Source organism: Oncorhynchus mykiss, chromosome 19, assembly GCF_013265735.2.
Source record: "Oncorhynchus mykiss isolate Arlee chromosome 19, USDA_OmykA_1.1, whole genome shotgun sequence".
Lineage (NCBI taxonomy): Eukaryota > Metazoa > Chordata > Actinopteri > Salmoniformes > Salmonidae > Oncorhynchus > Oncorhynchus mykiss.
In genome coordinates, this window is record NC_048583.1 from 46,307,754 (window position 1) to 46,327,087 (window position 19,334).

The 19,334-nt window shown below is 42.8% G+C and overlaps 1 protein-coding gene across 1 annotated transcript in view; it reads left to right on the forward strand.

Annotated features, from left to right (window-relative positions):
- Nucleotides 1-8,900, forward strand: part of LOC110498004 (fibronectin type III domain-containing protein 5-like) — a 57,026-nt gene extending 48,126 nt beyond the window's left edge. Inside the window, exons 4-6 of the mRNA XM_036953824.1 lie at nt 3,257-3,340; nt 3,739-3,872; nt 4,439-8,900. Coding sequence (XP_036809719.1) covers nt 3,257-3,340; nt 3,739-3,872; nt 4,439-4,498 — 278 coding nt within the window. The 3' untranslated portion in view covers nt 4,499-8,900. The remainder of the gene's footprint in view (nt 1-3,256; nt 3,341-3,738; nt 3,873-4,438) is intronic.
- The last annotated feature ends 10,434 nt before the right edge of the window (nt 8,901-19,334 follow it).

A 19,334-nucleotide genomic window follows, 5' to 3' on the forward strand; every position in this document is an offset into this window, starting at 1 on the left:
ACACCTCCAGGCTGTGTAAGGCCCATTTGACCAAGAAGGAGAGTGATGGAGTGCTACATCAGATGACCTGGCCTCCACAATCACCTGACCTCAATCCCATTGAGATGGTTTGGGATGAGTTGGACCGCAGAGTGATGGAAAAGCAGCCAACAAGTGATCAGCGTATGTGGGAACTCCTTCAAGACTGTTGGAAAAACATTCCTCATCAAGGCAAAGGGTGGCTTCTTTGAAGAATATAACATATATTCTGATTTGTTTAATGTGACTAGGGGGCAGTATTTTCATTTTTGGAAATATAACGTTCCCGTAGTAAACAGGATATTTTGTCAGGACAAGATGTTAGAATATGCATATAATTGACAGCTTAGGATAGAAAACACTCTAAAGTTTCCAAAACTGTAAAAATATTGTCTGTGAGTATAACAGAACTGACATTGCAGGCGAAAGCCTGAGAAAAATCCAATCCGGAAGTGCCTCATGTTTTGAAAGCGCTGCGTTCCAATGCGTCCCTATTGAGCAGTGAATGGGCTATGAACCAGATTACTTTTTCTCCGTATTCCCCAAGGTGTCTACAGCATTGTGACGTAGTTTTACGCATTTATGTTGAAGAATACCCGTAAGTGGCTACATTGCGCAACTGGTCACCTGATGGCTCCCAGAGTGATTCTCGAGTAAAATACAGAGGTAGCCATTATTCCAATCGGTCCTACTGAAAAACCAATTGTCCCAGTGGATATATTATCGAATAGATATTTGAAAAACACCTTGAGGATTGATTATAAACAACGTTTGCCATGTTTCTGTCGATATTATGGAGCTAATTTGGAATATTTTTTGGCGTTTTCGTGACTGCAATTTCCGGGCGATTTCTAAGCCAAACGTGAAGAACGAACGGAGCTATTTCGCCTACAAAAATAATATTTTTGGAAAAAAGGAACATTGGCTATCTAACTGGGAGTCTCGTGAGTGAAGACATCCGAAGCTCATCAAAGGTAAACAATTTAATTTGATTGCTTTTCTGATATCCATGACCAAGTTATCTGCTGCTAGCTGGACAAAATGCTAGGCTATCGATAAACTTACACAAATGCTTGTCTAGCTTTGGCTGTAAAGCATATTTTGAAACTCTGAGATGACAGGGTGATTAACAAAAGGCTAATCTGTGTCTCAATATATTTCACTTGTGATTTCCATGAATAGGAATATTTTCTAGGAAGATTTATGTCCGTTGCGTTATGCTAATTAGTGTCAGTCGATGATTATGCTCCCTCATGCGGGATGGGGAGTCATTAGAGGTTAACACTTGGTTACTACAATATTTTTATATGTGTTATTTCATAGTTTTGATGTCTTCACTATTATTCTACAATGTAGAAAATAGAAAGAATGATGAGAAGGTGTGTCCAAACGTTTGACTGGTACTGTATGCCTCATCACAACTCTATCTCAGAGATCTACAGGCAGTTCCTTGGACTTCATGTATAGTTTCTGCTCTAACATACACTGTCAACTGTGGGACCTTATAGAGACAGGTGTTTCTTTCTAAATAAATCATGTCCAAACAAGTGAATTGGGAGCATTTGGCTGTCCAGCTTTGATTTGTTAATGCCCATCGATTGACTGAATCGCTCATTGGGAGAACATGCAGGAGGGTAGTGGAGCTACCCAGGGCCCTCAGAATGTCAGAGTCACTGCCTTCTTCTGTTTGGTCTTTAAATGGGGTGCACTCAGTATGCTGTTGTGTGGTGAACTTTAGCCAGCAATCTCCTGAAGTTGCAAACAGTCCAATATGTGATGTTGCTTTCAGTTGCTTTGTATGAGTGGACCATGAACACACACAAACATAGGCCACACATGCATGCAAACACACACACACACACACACACACACACACACACACACACACACACACACACACACACACACAACTCTGATTCTTTTTGGCGCTTTATTTGTAATAATAATGATTATTGAGTTCTGTCTAAGGCCCAGCACAATCATTCCTGGCTGCTGTGATTAACTGTCTCTCTCCAACCCCTTCAGAGTGGGGATCCCCACTGGCCCTGCCTCAACCTTATGTATTCACTTCATGCTCAGCTTCTACTGAATCATTTGACACTATTAGCCTCTCTCAGACAGAGTGATCTAATAGAGGCGTCTGCTGTGAGTTTCCCACATAGCAGCGCTCTTCATTGGGGAGCTACGCTGAACAAAAATATAAACAAAAATATAAACGCAACATGTAAACATGTAAAGTCCCATGTTTCATGAGCTGAAATAGAAGATCACAGAAATGTTCCATATGCACAAAAAGCTGATTTCTCTAAAATGTTGTGCACAAATTTGTTTACATCCCTGTTAGTGAGCATTTCTCTACCTGACAGGTGTGGCATATCAAGAAGATGACTAAATAGCACAATCATTACACAGGTGCACCCCGTGCTGAGGACAATAAAAGGCCACTCTACAATGTGCAATTTTGTCACACAACACAATGCTACAGAAGTCTCAAGTTTTGAGTGAGCGTGAAATTGGCATGCTGACTGCAGGAATGTCCACCAGAGCTGTTGCCAGAGAATGTTGCCACATGTATGGCGTTGTGTGGGTGAGCAGGTTTGCTGATGTAAACATTGTGAACAGTGTGCCACATGGTGGAGGTGGGGTTATGGTATGGGCAGGCAGGCATAAGCTACGGACACCGAACTCAATTGCATTTTATTGATGGCAATTTGAAAGCACAAATATACTTTGATGAGATCCTGAGGCCCATTGTGGGGCCCATTTTATGTATTTGTTATCTGTGACCAACAGATGCATATCTGTAGTCACAGAGGCTGAGGCTGTACACAAGTTTTTAGGGTTGTGTCAGAATCACCTGAAATCATGAAAAACCTGGTCTGTTTGAAGCAGTGCTAATTGACAGAGAGACAGAGAGTGATAAGTGGTGCCATTCTGGGACTGGAGAGGAATAGCAAGATCAGTCTACACAATACACTGTCAGCAGACAGTTCTATCCAGCTAACAAGGAGCAGAGCAACTACAATGTATATATAGTTACAGTAGAGAGGAGAGGGTATACGGGGCTCACTGAGGTTATGCCCTTCCTATTCAAATGATGACAGTCCCCCATCATTAATCTGGCCTGTTGTGAGCACCAGTGGAGTTATTTAATAAGATGCCAGTTACCAACAATAACTCTGATGATGGTGTTGCCATGGTGACCAAATGATTGTGCTGCTGTATCTTGACCCTCCAGACGAGGTGACCATGGAGGAAGTGGGAGCTCAGCTGAGGGCGGGGGAGTTCATCATTATCGTGGTGGTGCTGATCATGTGGGCAGGTGAGGGGTGGAATGTTCCAAAGGTCAGAGTGCTACCTACACACTAGGGATACAACATTCCAGTAAGTTTCCCCAAATTCCCAGGTGTTCCAGAAATATTTGGAAGATTCTGGATTTCCTGCTTATTCTGTGAATCTTCCAACCAGGATTATTGGAAATCCTGGAAATTTTGTGAAATTTACCGGAATTTCACAACCCTACCACACACACACACCACAGACCATCACACATACACCCTCAAGAGTGTAGAACAAAGGAAGGGTATATTTTAAACAAATATTGTCCACAATTTGTAGTAATTTGTCCTTGTAAAATTATTTCCGTCTGCTCTTCACTTCGGTAATGTGGTTGTTATTTACGATCTGTCTGTGTGTGCCCTCTTCTCCTCTCTCTGTCAGGTGTGATTGCTCTCTTCTGCCGTCAGTATGACATCATCAAAGACAACGAGCCCAACAACAACAAGGACAAAGCCAAGACCTCATCAGAGTGCAGTACTCCGGAGCACCCAACGGGGGGGCTGTTGCGCAGTAAGGTATAACCCCCCCACCCCGAGTCCCAACCGACACCGGGCAGGTGAATCGTCCCGGCGACTTAAAACCTTCCACTTCCACCAGCACCTAGCACAGTAACACACATAGTACCATCAGGGCAACGCCCACCCTATAACAGAACATGCATTGATTTACTAGCATTTTTGGCAGCACTTCGTCCTAAAAAACACAGTTAAAATGCAAACATGCATCTCTCTCAGGATATAAGCCACAGCAGTGCTATAAAGCCAAAGCCTTTCAGTCAATGCACAAACAGCCCATTTGCTGCTGGTATGATTGTCCCATGTCCATTCGCTCCTCTCCATCTCCCTCAACAACTGGCTGATGCCCTCTGGTCATCTCTGATCAAGCCAACTAGACCAATTCTGACACTAAAATGATCAAATACCCTCTATCTCCCTTCCAGAGAAAAAGCATCATAAGATCAAGGCATCCTCCCATTTTGTCCAGGTGCTCCGTGCTCATTGCAGAATGACCCTTTATTCAAGGCTTAGAGAGGAGCCTTCATCTTTCTCATCACTGCTGTTCCCCTTCTTCCCCTCTACAGTTCCCCAAGAACAATAACAACAACAACCGTACGCCATCTGTGAACATCATCGAGCTGTGATGACTAGGACCCTCTCTAATCCAAAGGACTGAGTGTCTTCTGAACAGAGCAACCAAAATGCCCGTTATGCCCATCTGCTTGTTAGGGTGAGGCTGGGACTGTGGGCGCGCCCCCTTGGCCGTGCCCAGCCCTTTGGCATGGGGCTGGATGTGAACTGGGCCCCCAGGACCCCAGGGGTTAGGCCTCAAAGGAGAGGCTCTAGGTGTGATGGCAGGACTGTGGCTGTCACTGCTCTAATCACTGCCACAGGGCCAAGGAGATAAGGGCCAAATGGATTCAGCTGTAAGCTGAGAAACAGACGGGAGATATGAACATGGCCAGGGGACTGCAGAGGTAACCAGGGCCAGAGGCCATCTCTCTATTAGCTTCAGTGCAGGCTGCTGAGGGGAGGACAGCTCATAATAATGGCTAGAACATAGTTTTATTATTATGATCCGTTCTCCTCTCAGCAGCCTCCACTGCTCAGCATGTTATCAATGAACTGAAACACAGTTTCCCTCCTGTTCACCATGCTGCAACCGAGGCTGGAGCACTGAGAACCGTGTGAAAGTGAATTCCACCTAATTCTCTCTTAAACAGTAACCTTGTTTCTTTATTTATTTGCCTCCTATCAAGCTCTTGCTGTAAGGCACATACTGTCTTTGATATCATTTATCTTGTTTGACATATTATACCTGTTATTCAAACTCAAACTACATCTCTGTATCAAAGTCTGTCTTCTCACAAAAACGTATTTGCAGGATACCAACCAAGGTTAGTTATATAGATCTCCTTATGGTTATCTAGATCTCACTCTTGTTATATACATCTTCCTATGGTTATATATACCTCCCTATGGTTATCTAGATCTCCCTATGGTTATACAGTATAGACCTCCCTATGGTTATATAGACCTCCCTATGGTTATCTAGATCTCCCTATGGTTATACAGTATAGACCTCCCTATGGTCATATAGACCTCCTTATGGTTATCTAGATCTCCCTATGGTTATCTAGATCTCCCTATGGTTATATAAACCTCCCTATGGTTATACAGACCTCCCTATGGTTATCTAGATCTCACTCTAGTTATATATATCTCCCTATGGTTATCTAGATCTTACTCTAGTTATATAGATCTCCCTATGGTTATCTAGATCTCCCTATGGTTATCTAGATCTCCCTATGGTTATCTAGATCTCCCTATAGTTACATAGATCTCCCTATGGCTATCTAGATCTCCCTATGGCTATCTAGATCTCCCTATGGTTATCTAGATCTCCCTATGGTTATCTAGATTTTCCTATGGTTATCTAGATTTTCCTATGGTTATCTAGATCTCCCTATTGTTTTCTAGATCTCACTCTGGTAAAACTCCCTGAAACATCCTCTGAGAAATGTTTTCATTCGATCAAGGAATCCAGACAACACAAGGCTAATTTGGGAGGCCTATCTGACGCAAGGCGATGGCAATGACGTCAGAGCAGGATCAAAAGATTACTCAAGACCCTTGTGCGGCAGAATTCTCAACATATCTGGAGTATTAAAACTCGTTAGCTCTGACAGCAGAAAGAACAATGTAATTGATAAACAAAGTTGGTCTGTGCATACACACACCAAGAAACGTCTTATTCACCATTGATCATCTTAAATATAGAATTTTCCTTTAAAGTTTTTTTTTTTTTTTACTGATTAGTAGATTTATATTTTCGAAGTGTATCCTTTCTCTTATCACCTACTTTTATTAGTGAGCATTCTAGAGAGGAGAAAGCAAATACGATTTAGGCAAGTCTTGTTAAGTTTATGGACTCACCTTTAAGAGGGACTTGACTCATGTGTATAGACTGGATGTATCTCTGAAGAAGGGCTAAACAGGCCTCTCCCATGTCAGCAATAACATCACTGAGTGGTACAGTGGAGCGTCTCACACACCAGCAGGCCATGAAGCACCTGGGAGAGTCACACCTGTCCACGTACTTCCCAACATTCTGAGCTCGGGGGCAACAATACTCAACAGACTTGATGCAGGGTGACTTTAAAAGGTGATGGACATTGTTAGGGTTTTTTGAGGGGTTTAAATACGTTTTATTTTATGAGTATCCTTGTTTATGAAAGACCTTTCTATGAAATGCCTGCCACCTCCAACTTGCCCTGAAAGTTGCCACTAGGGTGCCCAGGCCTAATCAAAGATTTGATCACAAGCTCCATATGTTGGTTCTAAACTTTGACCCCTTTAATTCAGTCCCATCTGACACCATCACTAGTTTCCAGCTTGACAGAAGGGCTTCTACCAAAGAGGAAGAGGCGAAGCGAGAGGGATTACTCCATCAAAATGTGTCTACGATAAGCAGACTGAAAGCAGACTGATAAGCATACCGATAAGCAGACTGCCTGCCCTCCCGCCTTTGGGACCACAACTCCCATTGTTAGGGCGGAGACTAACCTAACGTAGCAGGCGTAAAGGAAACGCTTGCCCGGAGTTCCAACATCCGATTTTCAGTGGAAAATTAAGCTACGGTTGACGATAGCGCAATGGTTGAATTCATGTTGTTTCCAGGTGATTTCAATTAAACTAAGTTGAACCAACGTGGAATAGACGTTGAATTAACGTCTGTGCCCAGTGGGCCGTACCCCTGAAAACCGGATGCATCTGCTAAGGGTGGGAGGAGACTAGTCCATCTCGTCTTTATATACAGTATCTCTGCTTCTACGGACTCATCTTCTTCACCGTGTGTGAGTCCACCCTTCCCACCCCATGTACTGTGTATCACAGACACAGACAGAAGTATTGTTGACATGCTGTATGAAGAGACTATAATGTGGAGATTCTCAATGGGCCTAACAACCTCCTCCACATCCCCATGAAGGGGACATCGCTGTGGTGAATGAGGTCATGTGTTTTAGGGCTGATTAAAAAAGCACTGCCTTAAATACCTAAATCTTCCATTTTCTTTGATAGGATGGAATGATAAAGGCCCAATTTGTTCCACATGTTTTCCATTTCGCCTTTCCCTGCCTCTTGTCCCGTGGGAAGGCTGCAGTATGGTGGTCTGTATACAACCGTTTGAAGTTGGTTTATGGGAAACATGCTAAGAGAAAAACTATAATTAGATTTCAGAGCACATTCCTAAGGGATGGGTGAACATAATGCTCAATGAAGAGCATGACAGATAAATGTGTACATACATTTTCCTCCATTATCATTATGTGGTTTCTAGAAATGCTACATATAAATATGATTTGAGATTATATTATTATGTTTTCAGGAAATGGTTTGAGAGTCTCAAGGGGAATTTAAATATAATTTCATTGTAGAAAATGTGTTCATGATACTTCTTTTCTTTCAATGTATTTCTATCACATTATATGGTTGTCTTATAGCCTATATCCATTATTAAACAATCTTGTTAATTGTGAATATAGAGGAATAGAGAAATCTTAATATTTTAATATAATAATATCTTAATATTAGGAGGATGGGCTCATTGAAATTGCTGGAATGGAATGAAATGGAATGGAGTCATACATGTGGTTTCCAGTCATTACAAAGAGCCTGTCCTCCTATAGCTCCTCCCACCAGCCTCCACTGGTTTGTACAGTATCTCATGAATTACTCCAGCTCTGTTACGACTCATCACCTTCTGTGTCAGATTAGCCATTACTGAACTGTGACTGTTGACACATCAAACAGCCTTCCGCTACTCCCCACCTTCCTATCGCACACACACACAGACCTAGACCTACACACACACACAAAAACACTGAGGTAGCACACACTTATGCACGGCGCACGCACACACACGCACATACTCATGCACACACACACACTCTGAGGTAGCACACACAGACTAAGGTAGCACACAGTAATTCCAGCTGTACCCGTTGCGGTGCAGACAGTCCTCCCTGCAGGTGATTAACCTTGGCTGTGGGGGAGAGGCAGACTGTAATGACAGGCATAGCCCAGCAATGTGTACATGGGTTATAGAAGGAGGGAGCTGACTGATAACTAATACAATGGCAGGGTTTTGTCTTTCTCTCTCTCCTCACTTCCACCTTTAATGAGAAAGACGGGAGCAGAACTCGGCTTCCATTTCTCCAATAAACTGTGATTCATGTCAGGGACAAGAGCAGGCTTCAGGCAGAGAGGGAGGAGAGAGAAAAGAAAATGAGGGAGGGAGAACGAAAGGAATGAGAAGGAGAGGGCCCATTTGATTGATTAACACAGACATATGGATGTTCGGAGGACAAACTTGGTGTTCTGCTGCATTACCCAAAGCACTTCTCACAAAAGTTTCTGTGCTGAAGGTTCAAATCAAATCAAATCAAATGTATTTATATAGCCCTTCTTACATCAGCTGATATCTCAAAGTACTGTACAGAAACCCAGCCTAAAACCCCAAACAGCAAGCAATGTAGGTGTAGAAACACGGTCGCTAGGAAAAACTCCCTAGAAAGGCCAAAACCTAGGAAGAAACCTAGAGAGGAACCAGGCTATGAGGGGTGGCCAGTCCTCTTCTGGCTGTGCCGGGTGGATATTATAACAGAACATGGCCAAGATGTTCAAATGTCCATAAATTACCAGCATGGTCAAATAATAATAATCACAGTAGTTGTCGAGGGTGCAGCAAGTCAGCACCTCAGGAGTAAATGTCAGTTGGCTTTTCATAGCCGATCATCAAGAGTATCTCTACCACTCCTGCTGTCTCTAGAGAGTTGAAAACAGCCGGTCTGGGACAGGTAGCACGTCCGGTGAACAGGCCAGTGTTCCATAGCCGCAGGCAGAACAGTTGAAACTGGAGCAGCAGCACGGCCAGGTGGACTGGGGACAGCAAGGAGTCATCATGCCAAGTAGTTCTGAGGCATGGTCCTAGGGCTCAGGTCCTCCGAGAGAGAGAAAAAGAGAAAGAGAATTAGAGAGAGCATACTTAAATTCACACGGGACACCGGATAAGACAGAAGTACTCCAGATATAACAGACTGACCCTAGCCCTCCGACACATAAACTACATAAATACTGGAGGCTGAGACAGGAGGGGTCAGGAGACACTGTGGCCCCATCTGAAACAATGTGAAACCATGTGTCCTTAAGACTGCTGGTACTGATAGCTCATTGCAATCGATAGGCATCCGTCGACTCAGTAACGGATGATGATCATCTCCCTGGATGATTTCCTTTGAACTGGGTCCATGTCTGTTTGTAGTGTACCAGTACTACATCCCACAATGGCACACAGGAATAGCTTCTTTCTCATTCACCTACTTACTTGCAGAGTTGGGTATTTTACTGTCCGCATTGGATTTGGCAACTCTAAACTTTCAGTTATGTTGAGATTCATAGTCAGGGCCAAACATAACCAATACAGTGCTCAAATATATATTTTAAAGTTTCTTGAAGTTCATTCTCAAAAAAAGTTATTGAATGAAGTGTACCTTAAGAACTTTTCACTATGGCACACCGTTTGCTCTATGTTGCCAATGTAAATAAAATCATAATGGCATTCCTGTTTCAATAATATTCACACATTTAGGGCTAATGTACTGTAAAGCATTTTTGTTATGTTGCCAAGTTGTGGTCCAACCATGCGGTTTCAGTTCTGCTTTGATGGATTATCTGCTTGACTTTCTCTGTGAGCCAACACATCCTGATGTCATAGTATATATACAGTGGGATTGATCAATCATCCATGCAAGGAGGCCAACAGCATCAAAATATAATATTATTTATATGGACAACAGTTCTCTGCAACCTTGCCATATATGAACTGGTTTCTTTGGATCAAAGTCCCTTGGGAGATATACTCTTTAAAATAACTCAGCTGTCAGAGGTTTCTGATATGACTTGGTGACATTTTCATCCAGTATTCAGATGGGCCTGATCAAGCTTAGGGCCCAGCTGGGGCTTCTGGGGGGATAGGTAGCTTTTTTTAAGACTGTAAGAACTTAACGTTCCACTTCGATCTTGTGGTGTTAACCCACACATTTTATAATGCTGAAAAATGATGTTCGCTAAACCGATTTGTTTGGGATTGTTGATTTGCTCTCCTCGTAGGACAAAAACCAGGGGATGGGACTTGTTTCGTGAGGTTTAGTCCAATGATAATATCAGGCAAATGCAAAGAGATTTTATTCTAAGTTGTACATTTTGCAGAGCCAAAAGAAACTTAAAATGAAAAGCAATGATTTTAGGGTGTGGGACTCTTTACTTTTACTTTGGTACTTGCAAAAAATATTAAAAGCTTTATCAATGTCATCATGTTTATATTCCATGTATAAAATAAACAAGTAATTGCTTAGTGAGGGCTAGCATGGTTCAACTATTATGCACATGGTTACACAATTTCTATAATGAGGAATATGGTTAATGCTTAGGTTACTTCTGGATGGTTAATCAAATAAAAATGATTTAACATTTTCAAATAAAGTATGTTAGTTTTTCTCCTTTTCTCACATTAGTTTTTGAGGTCAAATACTACTGTACATCAAATGATTTTCTTCCACAATTCCAACCATGTAATTGAGAGGGATGAACTCAAGTTTAGTATTCATATCCACATATAGGTACTTCCTAGACATTAGCACCAGTGAGCCACATCTCCTCAGTCACTGACTGCACTTACATATGGTATTCTGACTGGGCTATACATTTATCATTTACAACAGGGTTTCAGGCAACTGCTGTTATTGTAGAGTTTAGAAACCAGTGCTAGAAACGTGCTGAGATTCACAATGTCACAGAAATCAATACCCGAACATAACAGAACCCTACAAATTGGCTTTTATCTCACTTAATTCCCACACTAGATTGTGTTTACAGCTGTCTCTCCAACACAAGCATCAATACAGGGCCAATCCCTATCTGCATCACATTGCAGCACAGAATAGGCTAGATCAGGGGTACTCAACTCTTATCCTACAAGGTCTAGAGCCTGCTCGTTTTCTGTTCTACCTGATAAATAATTTCACCCACCTGGTGTTCCAGGTCTAAATCAGTCCCTGATTAGAGGGGAACAATAAAAAATGCAGCGGAATTGGGTGACTGGGGTGTTTGAAAATGTTTTGGGCCTTCCTCTGACACCACCTAGTATATACTGCAGGTCCTGGGTGGCACGCATACGCATTACCCTCTGTAGCGTCTTACGGTCCGATGCCAAGCAGTGGCCATACCAGGAGGTGATGCAAGCAATAAGGATGCTCTCGATGGTGCATCTGTGTAAGTTTTTGAGGATCTGGGGACCCATGCCAAATCTTTTCTTGGTGATGTGGACATGAAGGAACTTAAAACTCTCGACCCGCTCCACTACAGCCCCGTCAATGTGAATGGAGGCATGTTTTTCCTTCCTTTTCCTGTAGTCCATGATCAGCTCCTTTGCCTTGCTTACGTTGAGGGAGAAGTTGATGTCCTGGCACCACACTTCCAGGTCTCTAACCTCTTCCCTATAGGCTATCTCATCATTGTCGGTGATCAGGCTTGCCATTGTTGTGTCATCAGCAAACTTAATGATGGTGTTGGAGTTGTGCTTGGCCACACTGTCGTAGGTGAACAGGGAGTACAAGAGGGGACTAAGCAAGCACCCCTGGGGGGCCCCCGTAATGAGGATCAGCATGGCAGATGTGTTCTTGCCTACCCTTACCACCTCTGGGCGGCCCGTCAGGAAGACCAGGATCCAGTTCTTGAGGGAGATGTTTAGTCCCAGGGTCCTTAGTTTAGTGAATAGCTTTGTGGGCACTATGGTGTTGAACGCTGAGCTGTAGTCAATAAATAGCATTCTCACATAGGTGTTCCTTTTGTCCAGGTGGGAAAGGGCAGTGTGGAGTGCGACTGAGATTGCGTCATCTGTGGATCTGTTGGGGCGGTATGTGAATTGGAGTGGATCTAGGGTTTCCAGGATGATGGTGTTGATGTGAGCCATGACCAGCCTTTCAAAGCACTTCATGGCTACCGACCTGAGTGCTACGGGGCAGTAATCATTTAGGCAGGTTACCTTCGCTTTCCTTGGCACAGGGACTATGGTGGTCTGCTTGAAACATGTTGGTATTACAGACTCGGTCAGTTGGTCCACGCATGCTCTGAGTACACGTCCTGGTAATCCGTCTGGCCCAGGCCACACAGACAGCTTCTGGATGGCTGGCTAGAGACAGACTATCAGAATATGTGTGGAGACGGGCTTACTTTAACTGCCTGCATTATTTCATGGAAGGAGGACATAATGACAGGGCCTACACGGGCTCACTCCTACCGCTCAAATAAATAGCTACACATACAACATTATAGTATACAATAAACGTTAGGAGAAACACCAAAAATGTACACAGACACAAGGCGAAACAAGCTGATGGTATGCCAGAGGCAACCACCCACAAACATAATTATAATCCAACTTTTGGGACTGAGACATTTTACCGGATTCTATAGAGATCCATTACAATACCAAATATTGTCACCACTTCGAAAGCAAACAAACAAACTCAAATGTTACATCAGCGCCTACTGTTCAGTGCTTCTCTACAATTATAAGCATCAACAGGCTTGTTCACAGAGAGACCTCTAGAGGTTTGTGGGCTGTACAGGACTATAAATGTTATACAAGTTAAAGGACTCTGGGCTTATATAACATAATAAATGACCCTCTTCCTTTCCTCCACATTGAACTGACACTTGGCATTTTAGACCATTTCACAGACCAAGTGTGATATCTGCAGCAAAGGCACCTGAACCACATTAACTGTAGCTACAACACGGTTTTAAAAAGGCGTTTCATTCCATTAGGAAGTTCTGGGAAGCAGTACAATGTCACCTGTAAGGCCGAAGGCAGGTGCTCACAAGTCACTGATTCAATCATCTTTAGGCAAGGTTGGCATACATAATTCAGGTGAAATTACTACCCTTTCCCTGAAAATACTCTCAATAAGTATGTCAAGGAGAACTGCTCACCTCCTGTGAATGGTGCTGGGAACCAGAGGGAGGAGTGTCATTAAAATGCCTGGGAAGGAGTCAGATAAGAGGTATCAAAGGTCACTGAACCAGTAGAAAAAAGCATGATATGAAAACTGTCACGTAAAGCCTAGAAAGGCTAGAGACTCATCAAAATTAAGCATAACATGGCCTCAGACAAAATTACCTTAAATTCTGACTAATGCTAATAAACAAATGACAGATCATCTGAGGCAGCAAGTGAAGAGCATGTCTGGACATGTACATATCATATCACACCAGAAATGCGATGGATCAAAAAAGTGATTACTGAAAACAAAAGAAAAACAAACAATGACTGCAATCTCTGGGCTTCAAGCCACTTTAGCAATTCACATATTAAATATTGATGCAAATGAATACATTTCAGATAAAAGATCCTTTGTTGCTTGGATTTACAGAACCAGACTTCTCTTGAAGATCTGTGGGACCTTGGCAAAGCACCGGGAGTTCATGTAGTTCTGATCTGAGGGGGACCTGCCTCTGCCTGCCGTTGAGGCTTGGTGCCTGGTCAGCCACATGGTTCATCAGGTTCAGCAGCTCGGTCATCACCCCTGGAGACAAACCTAACCTACCTACCTACACACACATTACAGGCTGAACAAGTTCAAATAAAATGAATAAGAATAAGATGCAGGACAGAAAGAAAGAATATACAATATCAATGGCATGAAAAACCTGGGAATTATCATTCCATTTGAGAGTCATTATGAGTGTCGTTCAGAAAGCGTGAATAAGTGGCTTTGGATAAAACCGTATGCTAAGTGGCTTATATACCATTACTTAATAATACTAATACTTATCAAACTACTATTATTATGATTATATATTATATTAAGCTCGTGTCCATTATCAGGGATGCAATAATTGTATTCGAGATAAAAATGGAAATTATCAACGTAGAAAAATCACATCTGAAACAAGTCTGCTCTAACACGTGGGAAACTCACCAAAAACCATGTGATGTCATAGCTCGCTGAGAAATGGAAATCCAAGAGAGCTTCCTATTGTTACATGTGCGCCACCTGAGGAGGAAGGGCTTGTGGTAATGGCTGGAGCGGAATTAGTGGAATGGTATCAAACACATCAAACACATGTGTTTGATACCATTCCATTTGCGCCGTTCCAGCCATTATTATGAGCCGTCCTCCCCTCAGCAGCCTCCACTGATGTGCGCATGTACTGGTATATGGCGATGGCTTAAGCACTGCACAGATTTGAAAGCAGCTTTAAGATCCCTAGGTAGGTTAGGATTCAAGTTTATTAATACTGGTATGAATTAAAGAGATTGAACAGGATCTTAAGCACTTACACATGTTTTACATATTGTATGAATTGGAATTTGTGACATGTACAAACTGCAAGAGATTTTTTTGCAGGACATAACATATGAAATGGATGATGCTGTACACCAATCCTCCGTGGTTGGCTTATGAGCCCTACTTTCAGAATTACTGCCTGAAGTTATACAAAACCTTTATAACGCATCTTTAAGTCTCACTCCAGACTGGGAGTTCACACACAACCCTGCAGGTCATTACAGCCAACCACGGAGGATTCACGACAACATAAAATAAGGACTTGGTAAACGGAGGGGGGAATAAATACAGACTTCAAGAGGAGAATGAGAGGCAAGGCAACAATCAAGAAATAGAGTATATCCTGCTTCCTTATAAGACCTCAGATATGACCTGACAGAGTTGAATAAGTTATGCTATATTGATGCTTTCACCCTTCCAGTCATGTGAAAGCATTGATTAAATAATGATGCATTTGTGAAGTGTTTGAGTGGGAAAATAACCAAACTGGCTGTCTACATTCAGAGTAGAATTTCAGAGAAATAAACCAGTCTCTGGAAATAACACTTGTCAGGTATGAAATGATCAAATTGCTCCCTCTAGAGGAAATAGAGAACTTCACAAGGACTCTTTAAAATGTTCCCTCCTGAAGATTCTTCTCTGGAGAAGATTCCTGCACAGACCTGGTCTCGGATCCTTTCTGCTCAGGCGGCGTTGAGGGTTTGCTGCTGTTGCTCTGTTGCACGCTGGGAACCACCAGTACTGACCTCACCTGGACACGGCAGAAGGTCTTAGAGCAATATGAACAGTGAAAACCACACATACAGTCACAACCAAATCTTAACAGTTGATACAGGCAAAACAAATAAATAAATATGCATATGGACACAAAATACAGGAAACTTGTTTGTTAATGATGAAATATAGTTAGTTATATCTCACAGCTACATTAAGAGAAACAATATATTTGCATGTTACAATGTGTCAGCTTTAGGGGTGTGAACATTTAAACCAAATTGGAATCCTTAACATTAAGAAAAATCCCCAAAGGAAAAACTATACAGCATTCCATTGCGGATAGTTAGGCCTAGTGCACGATTCGGCCTGGTTGCCAACTGCCTATACTGTGTCCCTCCTCTTCTCTCAGTCCCTCGCTAGCTCTCTATGAAAGACGCAAGTGTTCTTGGAAGTATGGCAACTAATCAGTCTCCTCCGTTCCAAAATACTGCATCTTAGGAGTCAATTCCTAGCAGAAGATGTATTTTCTTTCCACTAACAAACTTTCAAGAACTTTCTTTTAAGAGAGAGTGGTCTGCGTCCTGTTTGATTGACAGTTCTGGTAGCCTAGTAATGGACGTTAGACCTGCTTCAGAAGCGGCATTCAGAGACACTTTCAAGGGTATACGACTGAGGTAGATATAACATTATTGCCCGGCCCTAGCGGTCATATATACGTAATAGGACCATTGTTCTGCATTATGAATTGAAGTGGAATTTTATGATTTTACGTTTTAAAGGAAAACCAATTTAAAAATGGCTGTTTTAACGTTCAGCATAATTGTCCATTTGTCACATCTCTGGTCAGCTTAAGGACCTCTTACCTGGACTTGGAGAGGCTATGGAATGAATGAAGCCCCCCTTCCTCCTCCACCTCCAAGCCCTCATCTGCACCCTCCACTGGGACTAGAGGTGCCCCATATAACCCATAAGAAACAACCTCCAGAGTGAATGAGTCGATCGGCTGGCAAACCACAGCCTGGCACTCATTAGGCTCAGGGAAACCTGGGGGATACGGTGGCTCCCCCTCCTCTGACGCAGCCACCTGCGGCCTCTGCAATCCTTCCCTTGACCAAAGGGCTGTACGAGATGTGGGGCTGCAGGGGCGTCACAACTTGCGACACATCCTTCCCTGCCCTCAGTGCTTATAGGTAGGACATGGAGAAATAACCCTCATCGCTTACTCTCTCCTCTTCCTCCTGTTGGTTTATCTTTTCCTTTCCCTCTTTTTCTTTCTCCTTCTCCCACCATCTTGTCTCCTTTTCCATCCTCCCCCTCTCCCACCTCATCATTTCCCTACCCTGTGTTGGACTGAGCCAAGAGAGGCTTAGTTTGCTGTTGTCTCCGTCACTGGGGTTACGGACACTGTCCTTGTCGTAAAAGCTGTTACAGCTTTCGACGAAGGCTTCAATGCCCTCATTAAATCCCCCTGTCGCTGTCAATGTGGCTCAGGCACACATCAACCACGTCAAAGTCAAAAACAGGCCTCAGTGTCATTAGATGCTGGGCTGCTTGGAGCCGCAACACCACCCTGTCTAGTGCCTGCTTCTCCTTCTTGCCCACTCTGGACATGATCAAAGTTTGACACACATACAGATTCTGGTGTACCTTTAACTTTATCTTTCACTGTATTTTCCACACTAGATGGAACTTCTTGGGTGTCAGTAGCAGGGGAGACAGTGACTTTATCTGGAAGGGGGTTGTATGAATCTACAACACAAGCCAGGTCTGGGGAGATTGTCTTTGGACTACAGGGCTTTTTGTAAGGAGTCTTGTTCCTGTCATCAATTCAGGAGCCATCTAATTGCCTCTTGTGACTTCTAGGGGTTTTGTTGTTCACAATCTCTATTTTCAAGTTGCAGAATGTCTGAATTGCGTGACTGGTTAGTGCTGCTAGGACTAACCCTACCACTTTTGCAAGTTATCATTCTGGAATACACAGAGTGGTCTCAAGTGGCCAAAAGTACAATTATCATCTACTTTATTCATGGTTTCTCCCTACTAAGCCTATGAAACCAAGCATGCCATGACAATGAAAATGATCCAGAATCACGCAAGGATCCACATTTTAATGTTATTTTTCTAAAGATTGAAATAAGAAAATCTAACATGAAACTAGCTTTACCTCTGTGCCGAACCAAGCCACATACCTACCAGCTCTTTAAAAAGTTGGGTAAACAATACTTTCCTGTGGATATTTTTGTCTCAGATTTAGAGCAGGACAAACAGTACAGCGACCGATAGAGTTTGCATGTAATTTTATTCAACACTCTGACTTGTAAGGAACATTTACACGGGTTCGCACACAAATGTCTCAGGCTGTATATACAGTGCATTCGGAAAATATTCAGACCAGCCCCTTCCCTTTTTCCACATTTTATTACTTTACAGCCCTATTCTAAAATTGATTAAATACATTTTTTCCTCATCAATCTACACATAATACCCCAAGATGACAAATTCAAAACAGTTTTTTTGAATTCTTTGCAAATTCATAAAAAAAACAAAAAACATAAGTATTCAGACCCTTTGCTAAGAGACTTGAAATTGAGCTCAGCGCATCCTGTTTCCTCAATTGATTGGACATGATTTGGAAAGGCACACACCTGTCTATTTAAGGTCCCACAGTTGACAGTGCATGTCAGAGAAAAAAAACAAGCCATGAGGTCGAAGGAATTGTCTGTAAAGCTCCGAGACAGGATTGTGTCGAATGCACAGATCTAGGTAAGGGTACCAAAAAATGTCTACAGCATTGAAGGTCTCCAAGAACACAGTGACCTTTATCATTCTTAAATGGAATTAGTTTGGAACCACCAAGACTCTTCCTAGAGCTTGGTGGTTCCAGGACCTCGGCCAGGCACCACTCCAACACCATCATTAAGTTTGCTGATGACACAACAGTGGTAGGCCTGATCACTGACAATGATGAGACAGCCTATAGGGAGTAGGTCAGAGACCTGACCTTGTGGTGCAAGGACAAGAACCTCTCCCTCAACGTGATCAAGACAAATGTGATGGTTGTGGACTACAGGAAAAGGAGGACCGAGCACGCCCCCATTCTCATCGACGGGGCTGTAGTGGAGCAGGTTGAGATCTTCAAGTTCCTTGGTGTCCACATCCCCAACAAACTAACACGGTCCAAGCACACCAAGACAGTCGTGAAGAGGGTATGACAAAACCTATTCCCCCTCAGGACACTGAAAAGATTGGGCACGGGTCTTCAGATCCTCAAACGGTTTTACAGCTGCATCATCAAGAGCATCCTGATGGGTTGCATCACTGCCTGGTATGGCAACTGCTCGACCACAAGGCACTACAGAGGGTAGTGCGTACGGACCAGCACATCACCGGGGCCAAGCTTTCTGCCATCCAGGACCTCTATACCAGGCGGTGTCAGAGGAAGGCCCTAGAAAATTTACAAAGACTCCATCCACCCTAGTCAAAGACTGTTCTAACTATAAGATTTCACCTTCCTTATAACTGTATACATCTTTGTATGTTTAATGTTAGAGAACATTTGCATATTTTCTAAAGGTCTCTCTTGATCAAATTGTCTGCCCTTTTAGATGTGCATGTCACAGAGCTCTAGCTTGGCTTCCTGAACTCATTAGGAACTCACCGTTCATCTCATATTAATATTGTCCATATTTGACAAACAAAGTGTTTTCTGTTTAAAGTCCATGAATTATTTTAGATTAATGGCTATGAATCGATCTCTGAACCATGATTAAGTCACTTTCTCCTGCTGCGCTATTATGTAATGATTGCAGTCATGTGCTTTGTCAGTGGCTGTGATGTTGAGTTCAGCCAG